Genomic DNA, 17,233 nt, shown 5'->3' with positions numbered 1-17,233 from the left:
ACTACAATGCAATAAATGCTAGCAATAAAAATGTTAAATGGTTTCTTCTATTGTAGCTGTTAGAATAGATACACAAAATAGCTTGAAACCTCCCACACTACCAGGTTCCACACTATTGCTTAAATGATATATTTAGTACTCTTAAATGCTAGAAATAGCAATGGAGCTACATTTATTATATCGGACAAAGTGCTTGAAATGGAATCATTAGAAGAAGAAAAACTGCTTGTAGGGTCAGAGAGAAAAAACAATAGTTTCATTTGCATCAATTTACCCAACATTTATACTTACTATGCAAATATAATAATCATTTTGAGCATTCACCACTTTTACATGTCAGCAGATCAGGTTCAAATCTTCACATGGGTTCTCATTAGAACACTAAAGCACCAAGGCCATATTAAGGGAAGGACTGGCTTGAAGAGTCAGAATGGTTGGGTATCTGCCAAGGACCCATTCCCCAGGTGCAGCCCACAAAGACTCTGGATATACACTTTGCCATTGCGTCCTGCTTTCTTGTTCATATCTTCATATGACTCAGACAACAGCAGTGATTAAAAGAAAGAACAATAAATTGCCTGCTTGCTCATTGGCTCTCTGTCTTGTAAGCAAACACATGGTAGCAATGATGAGAGTGTGCAGCAGCTGGTGATATCTTTGTAACAGCCCTGTGAGGTAGACTGAGTTAATACACACATATAAGCAGCAGTTCTTGCCAATAGGTTGTGTGTGTGGTGTGTTTGTGTGCAGGAGCGGAGCGGGACAATCAGTACAGCATAGCAGACCCAATATATCCTCTGGTTCTTTTTTTCTTTTTTACACTTTTGTGTAACAGCTTTTCAAAATGCATGAACACTCCCACCATATATGAAAGTATGTGCCAGTCCTTTCACACACCCTCCAACGTTTAGTATTTATAGTTTTATATATAAAACTCTGTGGAGTTAGAAGCCATTGGTACAGAAATTTTAAAGAGTTACAGTATGTTTAATTTTAGTGGAGATTGACCTGAATGGCATCTGTAACCAGATTTTAGACCAATGGGGGAACCAGTTAATCTGTCAATCCTTCATGGTTCCTGGGGACCCCTCTATTGAAATGTAATACTTTTTGACACCAGTCCTTTGGTGCAGGACACAACGTTTTCTATTAATAACTAAAAACATGTAGGAGGTTGTACTGCCCAACTTCAAACTATTTGTACATTGATAAAATGTAGTAATTGATATATGGTATGCCAAGAACAATGTCTAACATGGATATGGGAGACACAAAAGGGGGCTTCGCCTGTCATAGCGAACAAATAAAGTCTGTTGCTTGTTCCATTCAGAGCCCACTTGAGGTGGTCATAGAGCCTATGGCAAACTCACAAAACATAAGAGAGATTCTCAAGGCCTCTTATTTGCAATTTAGCACGTGCAGTTCTGCAACAAAGTAGGGTGTATTTTAATATATGCAATTATTTTATTAGGTATTGTGCAAGGCCCCCTTTTGGTTAACCATAGGTAGTTTTGTATACACGACATAGCCGCCAAGGAAGACAAAAACACTGCAGTTCAAACATTTCAAGTCAGTTACAGGTAAGTAGCCGTGTTGGTCTGCCATAGTCAAAACAAAATAAAATAAAACAATCCTTCCAGTAGCACCTTAGAGACCAACATGGGGTGGGAATGGGTGATCAGCTGATAGGTGTGGAAAACATGTAGATTAACGACTGCAATTATTACAGGGTCTTACAGGGAAAGGCAAGGGGTGAGATGGCTAAAGATAGCTTTGTCATGTATAATGAGATAAGAATCCAATGTCTTTGTTCAGACCAGGTTTCTCCATGGTTTTAAGTTTGGTGATTAGTTGCAATTCAGCCACTTCTCTTTCCAGTCTATTTCTAGAAAAGTGGCTGATCACCCATTCCCACTACCCTTCTGAGTAATACCCCTCCCCACTCCCTCACGATATTTAAGGGTCTGGTGACTTCCGTTTCAGTGTATCTGAAGAAGTGTGCATGCACACGAAAGCTCATACCAAGAACTAACTTAGTTGGTCTCTAAGGTGCTACTGGAAGGAATTTTTTATTTTATTTTATTTCAAGTCAGGACAGCATATTGATAGCATATTGCTTTAAGAAAATGCTATATCACTTTAAGAAAAAGCTAAAGTTAAGAATGCTAAAGCTTTGAACCTGCTGAGAATCCAAAAGCCCTTTCCCATGGGAAGAGAAGAAGCTAACATTTTAATCGCAGAACATACGCAGCTAAACACGCAGGTTTACAAAGCACAATAGCTTCATGTAACAATGTTTCTGTATGGACAGCAAAACAGCAGGTGCTTATGCTTATTGAGCAAGCATACTAACCTGAAATGTATCCAACAATTAGGATGAGGTAATGTTAAATACTTTGATGCACATGATTGGAAAGGGCTTTGTGTAGAAACTTATAAATAACCTCCCTAGACTGCTAGCTGAGGGTTACAGTTATTGCGGAAGGATCCGACTGTAACCTATTGCTTCCTAAGTAATAAAATGGCTGGACTCTATCTCCTCTGAAAGATACTCGGAGTCCAGTGTGACTTTCATGCTCTTTATTCAGCTCATAGTAGTGAGGAATGCAGTTCCCCCAAAACGTTTGCTTTATGGACATATTGCAGCAGGAAGGTGACTCATTTAAGCTAAAAAGCTATGATCAAGTTAAAAGTCAAGTCACCGACTGGTTGCAATATCATCAGGTTTATGAAACATTTAAATTAGATAAAAAAACTGGTTTTCAAGTGGAAAAATCAAAACTGGAAACAGAACTGATCGAATCGAACTCTAAAAACCTTTCCAAGATGTACAATTTGTTGCTAGAGTGGCATACGAAAGATGAGCTGGTTAAATCGACAATGATAGATTGGGCGAAAGATGTGGGACACAATATTATGATGGATGACTGGGAGAGATTGTGGCAGAAAGGTATCAATTTTACTGCATGTAATAGTTTAAGAGAAAACATAATGAAAATGCTATATAGATGGTATCTGACACCAGTTAAGATAGCTAAGATGAGTTCTAAAATGTCGGATGTGTGTTGGAAATGTAAAGTTGCGAAAGGTACCTTTTTTCATATGTGGTGGTCATGTCCAGGGGTAAATGCTTTCTGGGATAAGATTTATAATGAGCTTAAAAAGGTAATGAAAGTTACCTTTTGTAAGAAACCAGAAGCATTCCTTTTGAGCATGACCAATGAAGAGATACCCAGTCAGGATAGAGTATTTTTATGTATGCCACAACAGCAGCTAGAATTTTATTGGCAAGAACCTGGAAGGGTGAAGAGATACCAACAGTGGAAGAATGGCAGATGAAGCTAATGGAATACATGGAACTCGCAGAACTGACCGCTAGAATCCGAGACCAGAGGGAGGAGAAGGTGTCGCAAGATTGGAAGAAATTTAAGGACTACTTATTTAAATGTGTTAAATTGAATGTTTGAATATTTGAGCAGAATTATTTAGAAGAATCGGCTTTAGCAGGTTAATGTTAGATAAAATGGTTTAGAAGAAATTTTTGATGTGGTAGATTTAATGGTATAAGAAGATTTTAAGATATAGAATATAAGGTATGATTTATATTGGATTAAGCAAATCTAAAGAGCATTAAGAAATTTGGTAAATGTTAAAGGGAAAAGAAATAAAGCTACCTAAAGAGTATATGTGATTTTAAAGGCAGTGGGGGGAACAGGGGAAGTCCCCTGAGAGAGAAGTTAAAAACAAGAAGAAAAACAAAGATAGGTGTTTATTAAGGTTTGTATATGTTTTTTCTTTGTCTGTTATTTTTATGTTGTTCATTGTTTATTATGTATTATGTTTTTATTGTGTTTGTGTAATGTTGTTTTTTGCTTTGTGTTACTGGAAAATAATAAAAAATCTTAAAAAAAAAAAAACGTTTGCTTTATATACACTATTTACACAATGGGCCCCACTTGATTGGCTAATTCCGGGATACTCCTGTATGCCAATCAGAGTGCAGATTCAGTTCCACCTGGAGCTGGATTGGGTGGCTCCTGCAGACCAATCAGACTGCTGCAATCTCAATCCTATTGTTCTGGGACCAATCAGACTGCTGCAATCTCAATCCTATTGTTCTAGGACCAATCAGACTGGTGCAGTTTGGATCCTATTCAGCTCAGTACATAACATCCTCCAAGTTCCTCAGTCTTATTGACAACAGAGGGGTTTTTATAGGGTTTGGCCCCTTTCTACAAGTCCACAATCTAATTCAGATTTTATGTGAATGGATATGGGGGGGGGGCAATAGAAATGCTGCAGAATATGAACTGCGTGAAAAGCCAGCATTGGTGGGGCTGCGGTTGTTTTAGATTTTTAGCTACCCCCCCCACACCATTAAAAACACCCCTCACGTTACAGGTAACAGCAAAGATTAACAATGTTGCCCACTCAGACCCCCTCGCAGCCCATATCCAGCCTTAAGAAGAAGTCTTATACTTTGCACTGAGCAAAAAGAAATTCTCTTTAAAAATATATTCCGGCCCCGCACATTAAACAATACCTAAATTACGAAAAGCAGGCGCTCATCTCGATGCTGTAACTGTAACTTATTACTCTTTTTGTTTTAGAAGACAGCTGAAGGCAGCCCTGTTTAGTCAAGTTTTTAATGTTAGATGTTTTACTGTGTTTTTAATATTTTGTTGGGAGCCGCCTAGAGTGGCTGGAGAAGTAGCCTAAATAGTAGCCTAATAAAATTATTATTATTATTATTATTATTATTATTATTATTATTATTATTATTATCATTATCATTATCATTATCATGCTGTATCGGGGTGTTTTTAGCGTTTGACGAGTGGCTGGGGAAACCCAGATGATGATGATGATGATGATTAATTATTAATTATTAATACTGCTGCCCAATCATAACTGCTATGAAACCCAGCAATGCTCTCTATGAGCAGCTCTCTGCTTTTCGCCCTGCGGCTCCTTTAAGAGACGTCCTCAGAAGAAACCCGGAAGTCGAGCTCTCGAGTCCTCGTTCGTCACGTGGGTCCTTACGACCCATCCCTCCATTTGGCGCATGCGCCGCTGGGGACGACGAGAACGGCTCTTCCTTTCTCCCCGTCTGCTCTGTCGCCGCCTCCTCCTCCTCCTTCCCGGCACCTCCGGCGGTTGCTCTAATGGCGGCCCGGCCCGGCGGCCTCCCGGGGAAGACGATGATGTTGCAGCGGCTGCTGCTGGCGGCCTTTCTCTTCGCCGCCGGCGCGTGGGCTTCGGAGGTGGCCGGGGGCGCCGCTAGCGGGGAGGCTGTCGGCGCCAGCGAGCGGTTTAAGATCGAGGGCCGGGCGGTGGTGCCGGGGGTGAAGCCCCAGGACTGGATCTCGGGGGCCCGGGTGCTCGTGGACGGCGAGGAGCACGTCGGCTTCCTCAAGTGAGTAGCAGCCGGGGCGAGAGGCTAACAGGAAGGGGGGAGAGGGAACGGATTTGTTTGCCTTTTTTTATTCAAACCCCAACCCTCGGTGTCTCCCATTTGGTCCCAACAACAACCTTGCGAGGTTGGCTAGCCTGACAGAAAGCGAGGGCCCCCCGAGGTAGTTTAGGGGGAATTCCAACTCGGGCCTCCCCATTTTTCGTTTGAGACTACTAACCACTGCATCATAGTACGAAGTTGCATCACCACCAACGTGTGCCTACGGGGACAGACAAATTGACTTGAATAGATGGCTGTCTTTTTCTTTTGATTTCCCCCCACACGTTTAAAATCTTATTTCAGGAAAGAGTCACATTTCTTGAGCGCTGGGCAGTCAATCTTAGGGCATGCTTGTTGCCACTTAGGTGAATGCAACAAATGTTGCTCATTTCAAAGGACAAAGAATTTTCCTCGAGGGAAACTGTTCCTCAAGCCTTTAAGGATACTGTACTGCTCTTTTTTTTCCTGAATTCAAAAAGCACCCGTAAGCGATCACAAAACACCCCCTCTTCATTTCTGTGGTTTCTGTTTTCCAGCTTCTTGGTTTCTGCTGTATACAGAGACACCTGCAGGTACCTGCACTCTGTAATGTGCAAGCATGAACCCTGTCTATTGCTTTCAGTAGAATGTGCATCCCCATTCATAAAGTTAGCTTGTGCAGTAGTCTGCACATCTAATTGCTGGATAACTATATATTTTGTCCTGAGATGGCAGGGTCACTGTTTTTTTTGGGGGGGGGGTGTCAGTGCTTTCTAGAATGTAGTTCTACAGGTATATCTACTACCTAATAGGTGGTGCCTATTTCAGTAATAGCCAGTCTTGCACAACTCCTTTTCCACCTTGTGTTGTTGTGACCTCAAACTGCAAGGAGGTGTCCTGGAGCACAGAAACATATGTGCATACTTTGAGTGTTGTCAGTTCTAGCTCCTCTTTGCAGACTGGAGTGCTCTGCATCACATATGTTTAGACTGAACATCATCCAGTATTTTAAAAAATGACAGATATGTGCAGTCAAGAGAAGACTATGATGTGGTAGGGCACAGTTGGAAAAGATTATTAAGTAAATTTCCATTAAATAAAAGCTGAATGTTTTTAATTCAGTTTTGCATAAGTAGAGAAGACTCTTGCATTGTGAGCTGTGCCCTGTGAGAGATGAAGCTGAAAGAACCTTGAAAGATTTATCAAACTGTCTGGCAGTGTACTTCTACTGTCTCACTTTATTTCATTTGGGGGAATGATATCTCCTCCAAACAAAAATCATGAAGTTTCTGATAGCTGAAATTGCAATGGCCAGTACTTGTTTGAATGAGAAAAGAGCATGTTATGATTTTATAAAGATAGTTCAGAGTAGCATTTGAGCAGTAATGCAACTTTTCGGGGGGGGGGGTAATTGAAGCTGTACAGCTTTTGGTGAATGCTGAAGATGCACCTCTTTATCCTGGCCTTTGGCACTGGAGATGTTTGTTTTTACAGCCCACCCTATTCCTGTGATTATAGTTTGTTTTAACTGTTTTTATTCATGAATTTTAAATTTTTGTAACCCACTCTGGAACCTATTGGTGAATGCAGGTCATAATTTGATGATGATTATGGTAGTAATGACATCAGTTCATTGTTACACTTGGGTTAGAAAGGACTGTTTGAATAGTTCTTGGGTTCCCTTCTTACCTCTAAGCCTGCCACTGTCAATTGAGTGGCACAATATTGCTTTTTAAGCACTGGCCTGTCCATCCTGCCTGCTGAATGGTCAGGCAGCCTACTGGTGGGATTTCCACATGCAGGAACCAACAGAAAGTCCTGAAGCAACATTTCTGACTCAGCCCTGTGTCCTAAGCCAGTACACAAAGGCATTGGGCCTGATCTGGGGCAGATTGTCCTACTTGTCACCTTGAGCAACAAGGCTGTGGTTACAGTGGTGGCCCTATCACTGCAGAACTCTGGTTTGTGTGTGTTAGGCTTATGCCCTTATGAAATGGAAATTTTCAAGTGCTTCATTTTTCTACTGAAAAAATTCTACCCCACATTACTGCATTTGAGAAGTGGAGTTGGCTATCTGCATTCATTCTGCAGAGTTAAGAACATACAAAGAGCCTACTGGACCAGGCCAGTGGGCCATGTAGTTCAGCATCCTGTTCTCACAATGGCCAACCAGATGACTATGGGAAACCCACAAGCAGGACCCAGGCAAACAGTTAATCTTGGGAGCAAGATTTTTCTTGGATCCTTCTTAAGAGTTTTCTGGTTGAGAAACTGCGTCCAACAAAACCGTCTTTTCCATACATATATATGCATAAGATGTTTTGAAAAAGCCATTCTGTAATTATGAGGATTGCCTTAGAACACTCAGTGTATCGTGGCTGAGCTAAGATTTTTAGTGGAAACATCCAGCTCCCACTCTTAAGTACTATTCAGCACCAGCTTACGGCTTTGTAAGTTAGTGAAATAGAGCATTGTGTTATGAATTAATAGGTAGGGTTTGTAATCCCCCTCTTGATAGGCTGATAGCTCTTTGGTCTAATAAAGCTTTTTTGAGTTCTGACATGTAAAACATCTATAGCACATTTTAAATTATTGTAACAGTACTGTGATGCAGTTAAATATATGATAATTTTTATTTTTTCAGGACAGATGGAAGCTTTGTGGTTCATGATGTTCCTTCTGGATCATATGTAGTCGAAGTTATATCTCCAGCTTATAAATTTGAACCAGTGCGAGTGGACATCACTTCAAAAGGGAAAATGAGGTGAGCGGCTATAGCTTTTTTTTAATATAGAATACTGAACCAAACTGATTTGCTATGGAAAACAGGGCTGGTTGGTCTGTTCGTAAGGCCTTAAAACATTTTTGATGTTCTCTCAAATAAATAAATAGGCCTTAAAACTCTGTAATTATTTGAATCCTCCACAGTTGTCTTCACTATAGTTTGTTTACTGCTAGCAAACCACAATCTGAAGCCTTGGTTTGGTGGTGGTTTACAAACCTTGTTTTGTTTTAACTTTGGCTTGCTGTTATGTACAAACCCAACATCCTTCCATAACCATGGTTGTTTGCACATCACAGATGTTCACGAAGCTAGAAAGAAATCAAGCTTTAGAGACACAAGCCATGCTTTGTTTGATCATCTGGGGGACAAATTTGGGGTTAATATGATTTGTTAAGCAGACTATGGCTAATGTTGGTTGTGAACCAAGCTCCTAAATTAATGTATCTGAAAGCACAACTTCTGGCAGGTGTGGTGTGATGTATCATGAAAAAATTACTTTTAAAGATACATATACTAAATCTGAAGGAGTTGGATCCAGGCTTGTACTTTTGTTCATGGAAAGGACCAAGATCCATTGGTGGCTTCTGCTGGAATAAGGAGGTGGTCATTTTAATAGATTTCTCTTTATGCCTGCAGGCCCCAGCACCCCTTTCCACATTTCCGGATGGTCCCCTCCCCCCCAAAACCCCTACAGAGCAGCTTCTCAGCAGCGCTGTAGGAGGAAGGGGGAACTGGCTAAAATAACATCTTTCCTTTAACAGAGCTTTCTATCCACAAGTTAAAGCTGCTTGGTTAAACTAAGCTTAACTCAGTTTCTGTTTGGTGCTAATAGTTTACAGAATGCTTTTCAACTAAGTTTTCCTCACTGAGAATATCTGCACAGTGATTACTGTGGCTTACAAAGTTCTTTTGAGTCTATAATCTTTGACATTTAGTGCTAGTTGTTTACATTTGATCACTGCTAATTTGTTACATTTGGGAGATCTGTCAAACTTAATTTGTCTGATACTGTATTTTGCAAAATCAGTTATAACAGTGTGTGTGTGTGTGTGTTTAAAAAATGGGTTGCTATTGTTTTTCAGTAGCACCTGTTCTAATTGCAATCTCCAAGAAGGACATGCAGAGTAAACCATTTTCAGGCCTCTCTTGGGAAAATAAAGTTTCACCAAGTAAACAAATTTGTTGGGATAGGGATGCACATCTAATGCAGAATCGCTTATATGAGCAGGTGACCAAGCCAGCAATCCTACATACAGATATGGTACTTTCTTAGTCAATTTTTAAGCTGCTTAACTATTCACAGGGTTGTCACTTCAATTTAAATGCAGTGATAGAGAAATATCTAACCAGGATAATTTGTCGGACTTTAATGGAGAAAAATACTTCTAAATGTCTTCTTCAGGGCAAGATTTGTGAATTACATCAAAACATCAGAAGTTGTCCGATTGCCATACCCGCTTCAGATGAAATCTTCTGGACCACCTTCTTATTTCATAAAGAGAGAGTCTTGGGGATGGACAGACTTCTTAATGAACCCGATGGTATGTATGGAAGCAGGTGCATATGAACTGCCTGTTTGCCGCTGATTAGCTATTTATTGCCTGTGTTTCAAAACCTATTTAAGGACCCTGTTTGTAAGATTTAAGGGTAAACATTAAACAGATCCTGTGCCACTATTAGAAGATAATTTATCATTAAACATGGCTTGTTTTCAGAGAGGCATCTCTAGAGGGAGGGATGGTTACATCATCTTAACAGTGATTTCTTGTCATACAATCAGCTGGGGGGAAATTATGAAGCATTGTAGACCTAAATTGGCATTCCCACTGCCAGTTAATTTGCTATGCATTTGCAAAAAAACAACAACAACCCAGCCCCATTGTATATAATGGTTTTGAAGTAAACTATGAATATGTAACTGTGTTTTGTAGTAGGAATCTTAAAAGTGTGTTGATTTCTAGCTTGCCTCAGCTAGAAATTTCACTTGAAACTGGGAGGCAGAGTGTGTGGCAGAGGAATGTGTTATAGGTTTGTTGTTGTTTTGAGGTTGAATATAAAACTGAAGGGCAGTTTGGGACTTGCTGGTTGCTAAAGCAACCACGGGTGCCCATTAATCCTGGCTCAATGCATATGGTAGGACTTGTTAAACGGAATAATTGAACTAGCCTAGAAACAGATGCCTTAGTTATGCAGCACGTTAAAACAACAACAACAACAACAACAACAACAACAACAACAACAACAAAACCCACAAGCTGTGATGCTTGCATATAGATCCACTCTCCCCTGTATTTGTATATTATTGAATAATAAGTTATGTTTAAGCTGCCACTTCTCCACTGAGAACTATGCCTATTTTGACTGCTAAAACCCTGCTAGAAGAAATTGGTTCTCTGCTGCAGTAGTAATCAAAGCATCTACTAAGGAGAGTAGATCTTGACTGGCTGAAGACTATGGTCATTGAGCCCCAACTTGGAGTGTTTTCACCGTATTTTTGCAGCCTCAGGCATATATAGCTGCCTTTGGAGTTGTTGTTACAGGTGGGTAGCCGTGTTGGTCTGCCATAGTCAAAACAAAATCGAAAATTCTTTCTAGTAGCACCTTAGAGACCAACTGAGTTTGTTCCTGGTATGAGTTTGTTCCGTGTATCTGTGTATCTGAAGAAGTGTGCATGCACACGAAAGCTCATACCAGGAACAAACTCAGTTGGTCTCTAAGGTGCTACTAGAAAGAATTTTCGATTTTGTTTGGAGTTGTTAACACCATCTAGTCAAGTCACTGAGATATGCCATCTGATTATGTCCCACTTGTATATCACTATAAACCATGGTTAATATTTTACCCAGAATCCTAGGTTTGGGTGTTAATCTGAGCCAGGGAGTCATAGTTTGTTTCCTGGTGGCCATTCACAATATACCATATTTTTTGCACTATAAGATGTACTTTTTCCCTCCTAAAAAGTAAGGGCAAATCTCTGTGCGTCTTATGGTGCGAAGACTCCCTGTCAAGCAAGCCGCCTGCTGCCCCTTCCCTGCTCCGTGAAGCATCTCCACTGCTCCCCGCCGTTGCCATGGCTTGCAAAAGCCTGCTTTTACAAGACGCAGTGGCGGGGGGGGGGAGGGAGATGTTGCATGGAGCAGGGAAGGAGGGTCGTGCGGTAGCCGGCCCTTCCCTGCTCTGTGAAGCATCTCCTCCGCCTCCCCCCGCCTCTGCTGCGAGAAGCGGGGCGGCGGCGGAGGGGTGCTGCCGGTTCTTCCCCGCCAAGCCCACTTTCGCGAATGGGGTTGTTGGGGAGTGCGCGGGGGGAGGGGAGATCAGCCCGGTAGTGATGCTGTAGCAGTGCTACTGGGCTCCCCCTGCCTCCCGCACCCCCTTTGCTGCTGTCGGAAGAGGGTGGGAGAGGCAGGGGGCCCGGTAGCATCACTACAGCATCACTACCGGGCTGATCTTCCTCCCTCCCCCCCCCCCCCCGCCGCCAGTGTGCTCCGCTGTTGGAAGGGGGCAGGGGAGGCTGGGGGAGCCTGGTAGCAATGCTGTAGCGATGCTTCCGGGCTCCCCCTGCCTCCCCTGCCCCCTTTGCTGGGCTGGTCCCTCAGCCGCCGCTGCCGCCGCCGCTCCCCCTCCAGCACCCCCCTCCCAGCCTTTTAGAGGAGGAAAACCAGAAAAAATTTGTGTTTTCCTCCTCTAAAAACGAGGTGCACCCTATGGAGCGAAAAATACAGTAACTTTTGAGGGATTTTTCTTTTGTTATCTATGGTACAATACGGCAATGCTAGAATTGCTGAATAACAGAAGAAATACTAACATTTTTTTTAAAAACAATCTCCTGTTTAAGGTTATGATGATGATCCTTCCATTGCTGATCTTCGTATTACTTCCTAAGGTTGTCAACACAAGTGATCCTGACATGAGGCGGGTGAGTAAGCTTTGCGAGGGTTAACACTGCAAATACTGTATCGGAAGAAACCAAACCAGTCCAGATAAATATTACAGTCTAGAAAGTGTCTGGGAATGGTTTTTCTCTTACCACTAAGGTAGAAATACAGCTGTGGGCCAGAAATACAAGTCCTCTACAATGCTTAATTATTTATACAGAAAACATCAAATTCTAAGAGATGCTAAATCTAAATTGTGTGCAGTGTAAACTTTTTATAATTTATTCAATGTGTTATTTTCCGTCGGGGATAAGGTAGAAAGTGAAAGAACACAAAGGGAGGGCTTGAAGAGGATGGAGAGAGAGGTAATATGAGGAGACCAGGAAGCTGCAGCCTTAGTGTCGTTGGACTGAATGAAACTAGTGTCTGAGAGCTGGTGTGTGTTGGACAGTCCACTTCATCTCAACAACTTTCCAGTCCACAAAAGGGACTAAGATCTGTTTGAACCCACCCAGACACAATCATGCAAGATAACTCTTAGCTGCCCACTCATGCCATTATTGAGAAGCAGCAGAGAGTTATACTTGGACATATTTCATCAGTTTTAGGTTGCCTTTCTGGTTTGGTTCTAGGAGCAGTAGAGACTGTTGCGACAGCTTCAATTTCCGCCAAACATATTTGGGTGTGAGCCAACAGCATCCACTCTTTGTCCTGCTGGCAGAAGCAGCAATTGCCTAAAGATTCCTTGCTGCTGATATTAGGAATTAGCATGAGTCTGTTGGGTTATAGGTGGTGAAAAATGTTAGTCAAGCAGAGCCCACTGGGCAGAAAAATAAGCCTGTCTTGGTTTTGGAATGGGAGCATGTGCAGTTTTCTACCATCATTTTGATTTCTTGGGCTGCACTGATTCCTTCATCTGCCCATTCAGTGCTATGGCCATTGCGCCACTAGTTTGTCATGAAAACATAGGCACTCATTTTGAGTTACAGAAATAATCTACCAGTCTCTTCCTATGTTGGATGAATGTCTCTGAGACTATTTCTGATAATTTATGTTATCCTCTCCTTTTCTTGCCTATTGCAATTAAAACAAAAATTCACATCCTAGTCACATTCTTCTGTGACAAATCCATTATGACAGAAAGTTTTAAATATGATATTTATTAAATTATCCTAATTTATTGTCCTTTCACCATGCGTTATGCCGAATAGCGGAAGGCTAGAACAAAATGGAGATTCAAGGTGTTTACTAAATCTTCTTTATTTAGCAGTATCTACTCTTTGTCTTTGGCTGCTGCTTTTTGGGGTTCAGTTGGTATTGGTTTCCTTTCCTTCTGAATGACCACTGTCTTCAGTAGTTCTTTACAGGTTTCACATTATTTTTGAGTTAATAGGTATAACATTCTAGATCATGAGATAGATGTTTTATGCTTCCATTTTAACTCTGGCTGTGCACATATCTGAGAAAAAAGTGGAACTTACCTCTGAAAACTTGCAAAAGATTGCATTGTAAATGTTTAATATAAGGTTAAAAGTGGAGGCAGATCAGCTGCTTGATCTGATGCATTTGCTGATGTGCATCAACATGTGAACTACTGTCTTGGGGAAGAAATTGATTGCCTAATGGAAAAGTGTAGTTGACAGAATCATGGACCATGTCCTCTGTGGAATACATTGGGCAGGCTGGAATAGATGTAAAATGTTCTGTTCAATTTTGAAAGGCTAGGAAAAATTAAACGAGCTACCTCAAATCGGACCCAGATCTTTTAACAGACATATTTTTATAGAAGGCAACTGTTGGAAGGAAATAGCTTTGCAAAAAGATGCTTGACATACATTGCCATGGTAGTTCAATTTGTTTTAAACAGTTTTTAAGAACTTGTGTGCCAATTATTTTAGCAGAAGAAACTTTTTTTATTTGAAATTGGGAGAGATTTCAACCAAAATAGGCTTTTAAAATTTTAAGATGGCAATCCTTTAGCCTGTAACACTACTTTAGACATGGTTATCTCTGTTTTTTGCTTTTAGAACTTCGCTTTCATTTATTTATTTATATCTATATAACACAAGTTTTCTTTTAAGTTGTAGTTTAGGCTATGGCTGTATAAAGAGTCTATAGTGGGGGTATATGGGTAGAGAGCAGTTGCAAAATGACATCACTACTGACAGAACAATTAACCAACTGGAAGTATCTTTACGATATGGAAATGGTTTTACTTAATACATTCTTCTCTTTTTGTGTGCGTTTAGGAAATGGAGCAATCAATGAATATGTTGAATTCTAACCATGAGCTGCCTGATGTGTCAGAGTTCATGACAAGACTTTTCTCTTCAAAATCTTCTAGCAAGTCCAGTGGTGGTAGCAGTAAAACAGGGAAAAGTGGGGCAGGAAAAAGGAGGTAGTTGTTTGTTTCTCTGGAGCCACAATTTGCACAGCTCTGTTATGTGGTATCATCTATATGTTCTGTGGAAGAACAAAAAAGCCACTACTGTAACCTAAATCCAATGTGAAATTGGACATGATACAACTGTTGTGTGTGCTGTAGCTTTTTAACCTATTTAAATATCTTGTTCTTTAAACACATGGGGACATTGCTTCACTTCTGTATCTCTGTAAAGACCGATGAAGAGTTAACTCCTTTGTAGAGAATGACATTAAAGAATTTAAATTATGTGAAATATATTGATGATTCTTAAAACATCACTGTAAAGCATCTGATTTCAAGAAACCAAGTGTCTTTAACCCACTGTTCTTAACTTACATAGTCTATAAATGCACAATATTTTTCTTAACCTACATTACTTGTGCTTATTGAAAGAGAACCTCTTTTGATTGATTTGTTTTTATTTGAAGGATTTTTACACTGCTCTTCAGGTGAAAAAAGTCCCATAGCTGCTTACAAAGGTCAGTAAGAAGACAGCTCCTGACTTTGGGCATAGAATCTAAAACATACAGCAATGTAAGGAAAAGGGAGGAGGAAAAAGATAAATCCAGGCAGTACTTCAAAATTACAAAGTACTTAAAATTGGAAGCAGGAATAGAAGCAATTCAAGGAGCTGAGAACTGCTTGTAACGGCAAATATAGTGGCCCTGATTTCCTTCTCTCTTTCCTTTGGTACCAGTTCTTAAATTCCCACACTAGTTTTTATGGAGTACTTGTGGTTTTCCTTTTTGTTATGTTCCATACAGTAACCAAGAATGCTGGTAGGCAAAGGAAACCGATACCCTAATCTCACATGTTTTATAGGGATGCTAAACCTGTGGCCCTCTAAGGTGGTGGTGGACTTAAATTCCTATCAGCTCTGACCTGTGGTTATGCTGTCTGGAAATGATGGGAGTAGTAGTACAGACACACCTGGAGCTCCACAAGTTCCTAATTCATGGGCTAGAGCATATAAATGGTAGATGAAGAGCTGAAGGACAGGAATTTTAGTTGTTGCCCTGTGAGAGAGAGGCTTCATTCCACTCTAAAATGCAGTGCATAGCTAGTAGGCTTGGACACCCAACAGCTTAGATGTTAAACAGCATGGGAAACAGAATTGATATTTGTTGGACCCCAAAGCCATGGAGCCAAGCAACAATATCCTAGTACTACTTTCTGATAGCAATCCTCCAACTCACACCTCCTTGAGTTGCTGCTGAAGAACAACTCAGTAATGATCTAGCGCAGTGTTTTTCAACCTTTTTTGGGCAAAGGCACACTTGTTTCATGAAAAAAATCACGAGGCACACCACCATTAGAAAATGTTAAAAAATTTAACTCTGTGCCTATATTGACTATATATAAAGTAATTCTCTTGAATTTTTCAATTTTTCCCACGGCACACCAGGCAACATCTCGCGGCACACTAGTGTGCCGCGGAACAGTGGTTGAAAAACACTGATCTAGCGCCACTGAGAAGTGAAGGAGAACCAACAGAGTTGCATCCCTGCCCTCTGGACTCTCTCCTGACAGAAGCCATCCATTAGGACAACTACGACTGTTTCTGTGCCAAACCCAAGCCTGAAACAAAATTAGAATGGATAATTTGCTTTCTCCCGCTGTACCTGCAGCTGGCTAGCCATGCGCTCAGTCACCTTGCCCAGGAAAAGATCATTGGAGATTGGATGGAAGCTTTTTTAAACCTCTTCAAGAGGGGTTACACCACCGCCTCTTTCAAGGCACTGGGTATAACTCCTTGGCATTTTGAAGTAAAGTGCCACACATTTTAAAGGACAAGTTCATGAAGGTAAATGATTATTCCTGCAAGGCCCTATGAATGCATGGTGTGTCCAGAAGTTATGCTATCAATATTTTATGGTATTGAAGGTCTCGGGAATTTGTTCCACCCACTCTTTCTATATCTCAGCATGGATGGTTGCTTGGGATTGCATTTAGGCCTATGTCTTAGCACTGCAAAGCTTGGGACCTAGGGAAGTGGTGGTATCGGCAACATGAATGTGTGGGACCCAAAGTCTTTCCTTCCAAAATTCTAGGCTGATCCCATAGTCTTTTTCTAGAAGAATTACCGTATTTTTCGCTCCATAAGACGCGCCTGAACATAAGACACACCTAGTTTTTAGAGGAGAAAAGGGGGAAAGCCCTGTTTTTTGAGGATCAGCTGAAAGTGGTGCAGCTTTTTTGCAAAGGGAAAAGCCCTGATTTTTTGAGGATCAGCTGAAAGTGGTGCAGCTTCTTTTGCAAAGAGGAAAAGCCCCGTTTTTATGGGGTCCAACTCACAGTTCTGCAGCTTCTAGTCCTACAGCCATTTCTACAGTTTCCAGACGGATAATCTAATCAGCCAGTCACATGTTGCTGGGAAAACAAACAGCCTCCCTCTGCATTCAACAATGGAGGCCTGGGCAAGGGGGCGCGGCTGGAAAGGGAGCCTTATCTCTCTCCCGATCAATTGCTGAACAGCTGTTCAGCGGCTTCCTTTCAACACCCCCTTCTCTCTTTGTATAAAAAAGAGCATGATCTGCTTTTGGCCCCTAGGCAATTCAGTCCAGGGACCATGCAGTTGCTCCATAAGACGCACAGACATGTCCCCTTACTTTTTAGGAGGAAAAAAGTGTGTCTTATGCAGCAAAAAATACGGTATATGTTGTGCTGCATCTAGAGCAATTGGACCCTAAACTGATTATTATTACAGAATGAAT

General features: G+C 41.2%; 1 protein-coding gene across 1 annotated transcript; it reads left to right on the top strand.

Moving 5' to 3' along the window:
* The first annotated feature begins 5,126 nt into the window (after positions 1–5,126).
* EMC7 (ER membrane protein complex subunit 7) lies at positions 5,127–14,890 on the top strand. Its single transcript, XM_033144926.1, has 5 exons — positions 5,127–5,416; positions 8,079–8,198; positions 9,622–9,760; positions 12,055–12,135; positions 14,344–14,890. Exons 1-5 carry the CDS (start codon positions 5,166–5,168, stop codon positions 14,494–14,496), a joined length of 744 nt encoding a protein of 247 aa, XP_033000817.1. The 5' UTR covers positions 5,127–5,165; the 3' UTR covers positions 14,497–14,890.
* Positions 14,891–17,233: the final 2,343 nt, after the last annotated feature.

The sequence above is a fragment of the Lacerta agilis genome, chromosome 1 (genome assembly GCF_009819535.1).
Source record: "Lacerta agilis isolate rLacAgi1 chromosome 1, rLacAgi1.pri, whole genome shotgun sequence".
Classification (NCBI taxonomy): domain Eukaryota; kingdom Metazoa; phylum Chordata; class Lepidosauria; order Squamata; family Lacertidae; genus Lacerta; species Lacerta agilis.
Note: the sequence above shows the minus strand (reverse complement) of the source record. Positions and strands in the feature narration are given on the sequence as shown.

Excerpts from the sequence above, each read along its gene's own strand:
- EMC7 (XM_033144926.1), top strand. The coding sequence starts at position 5,166 with ATGGCGGCCCGGCCCGGCGGCCTCCCGGGGAAGACGATGATGTTGCAG. Across the intron at positions 9,761-12,054 it reads ACTTCTTAATGAACCCGATG|GTTATGATGATGATCCTTCC; the intron begins GTATGTATGGAA and ends CTCCTGTTTAAG. Across the intron at positions 12,136-14,343 it reads GTGATCCTGACATGAGGCGG|GAAATGGAGCAATCAATGAA; the intron begins GTGAGTAAGCTT and ends GTGTGCGTTTAG.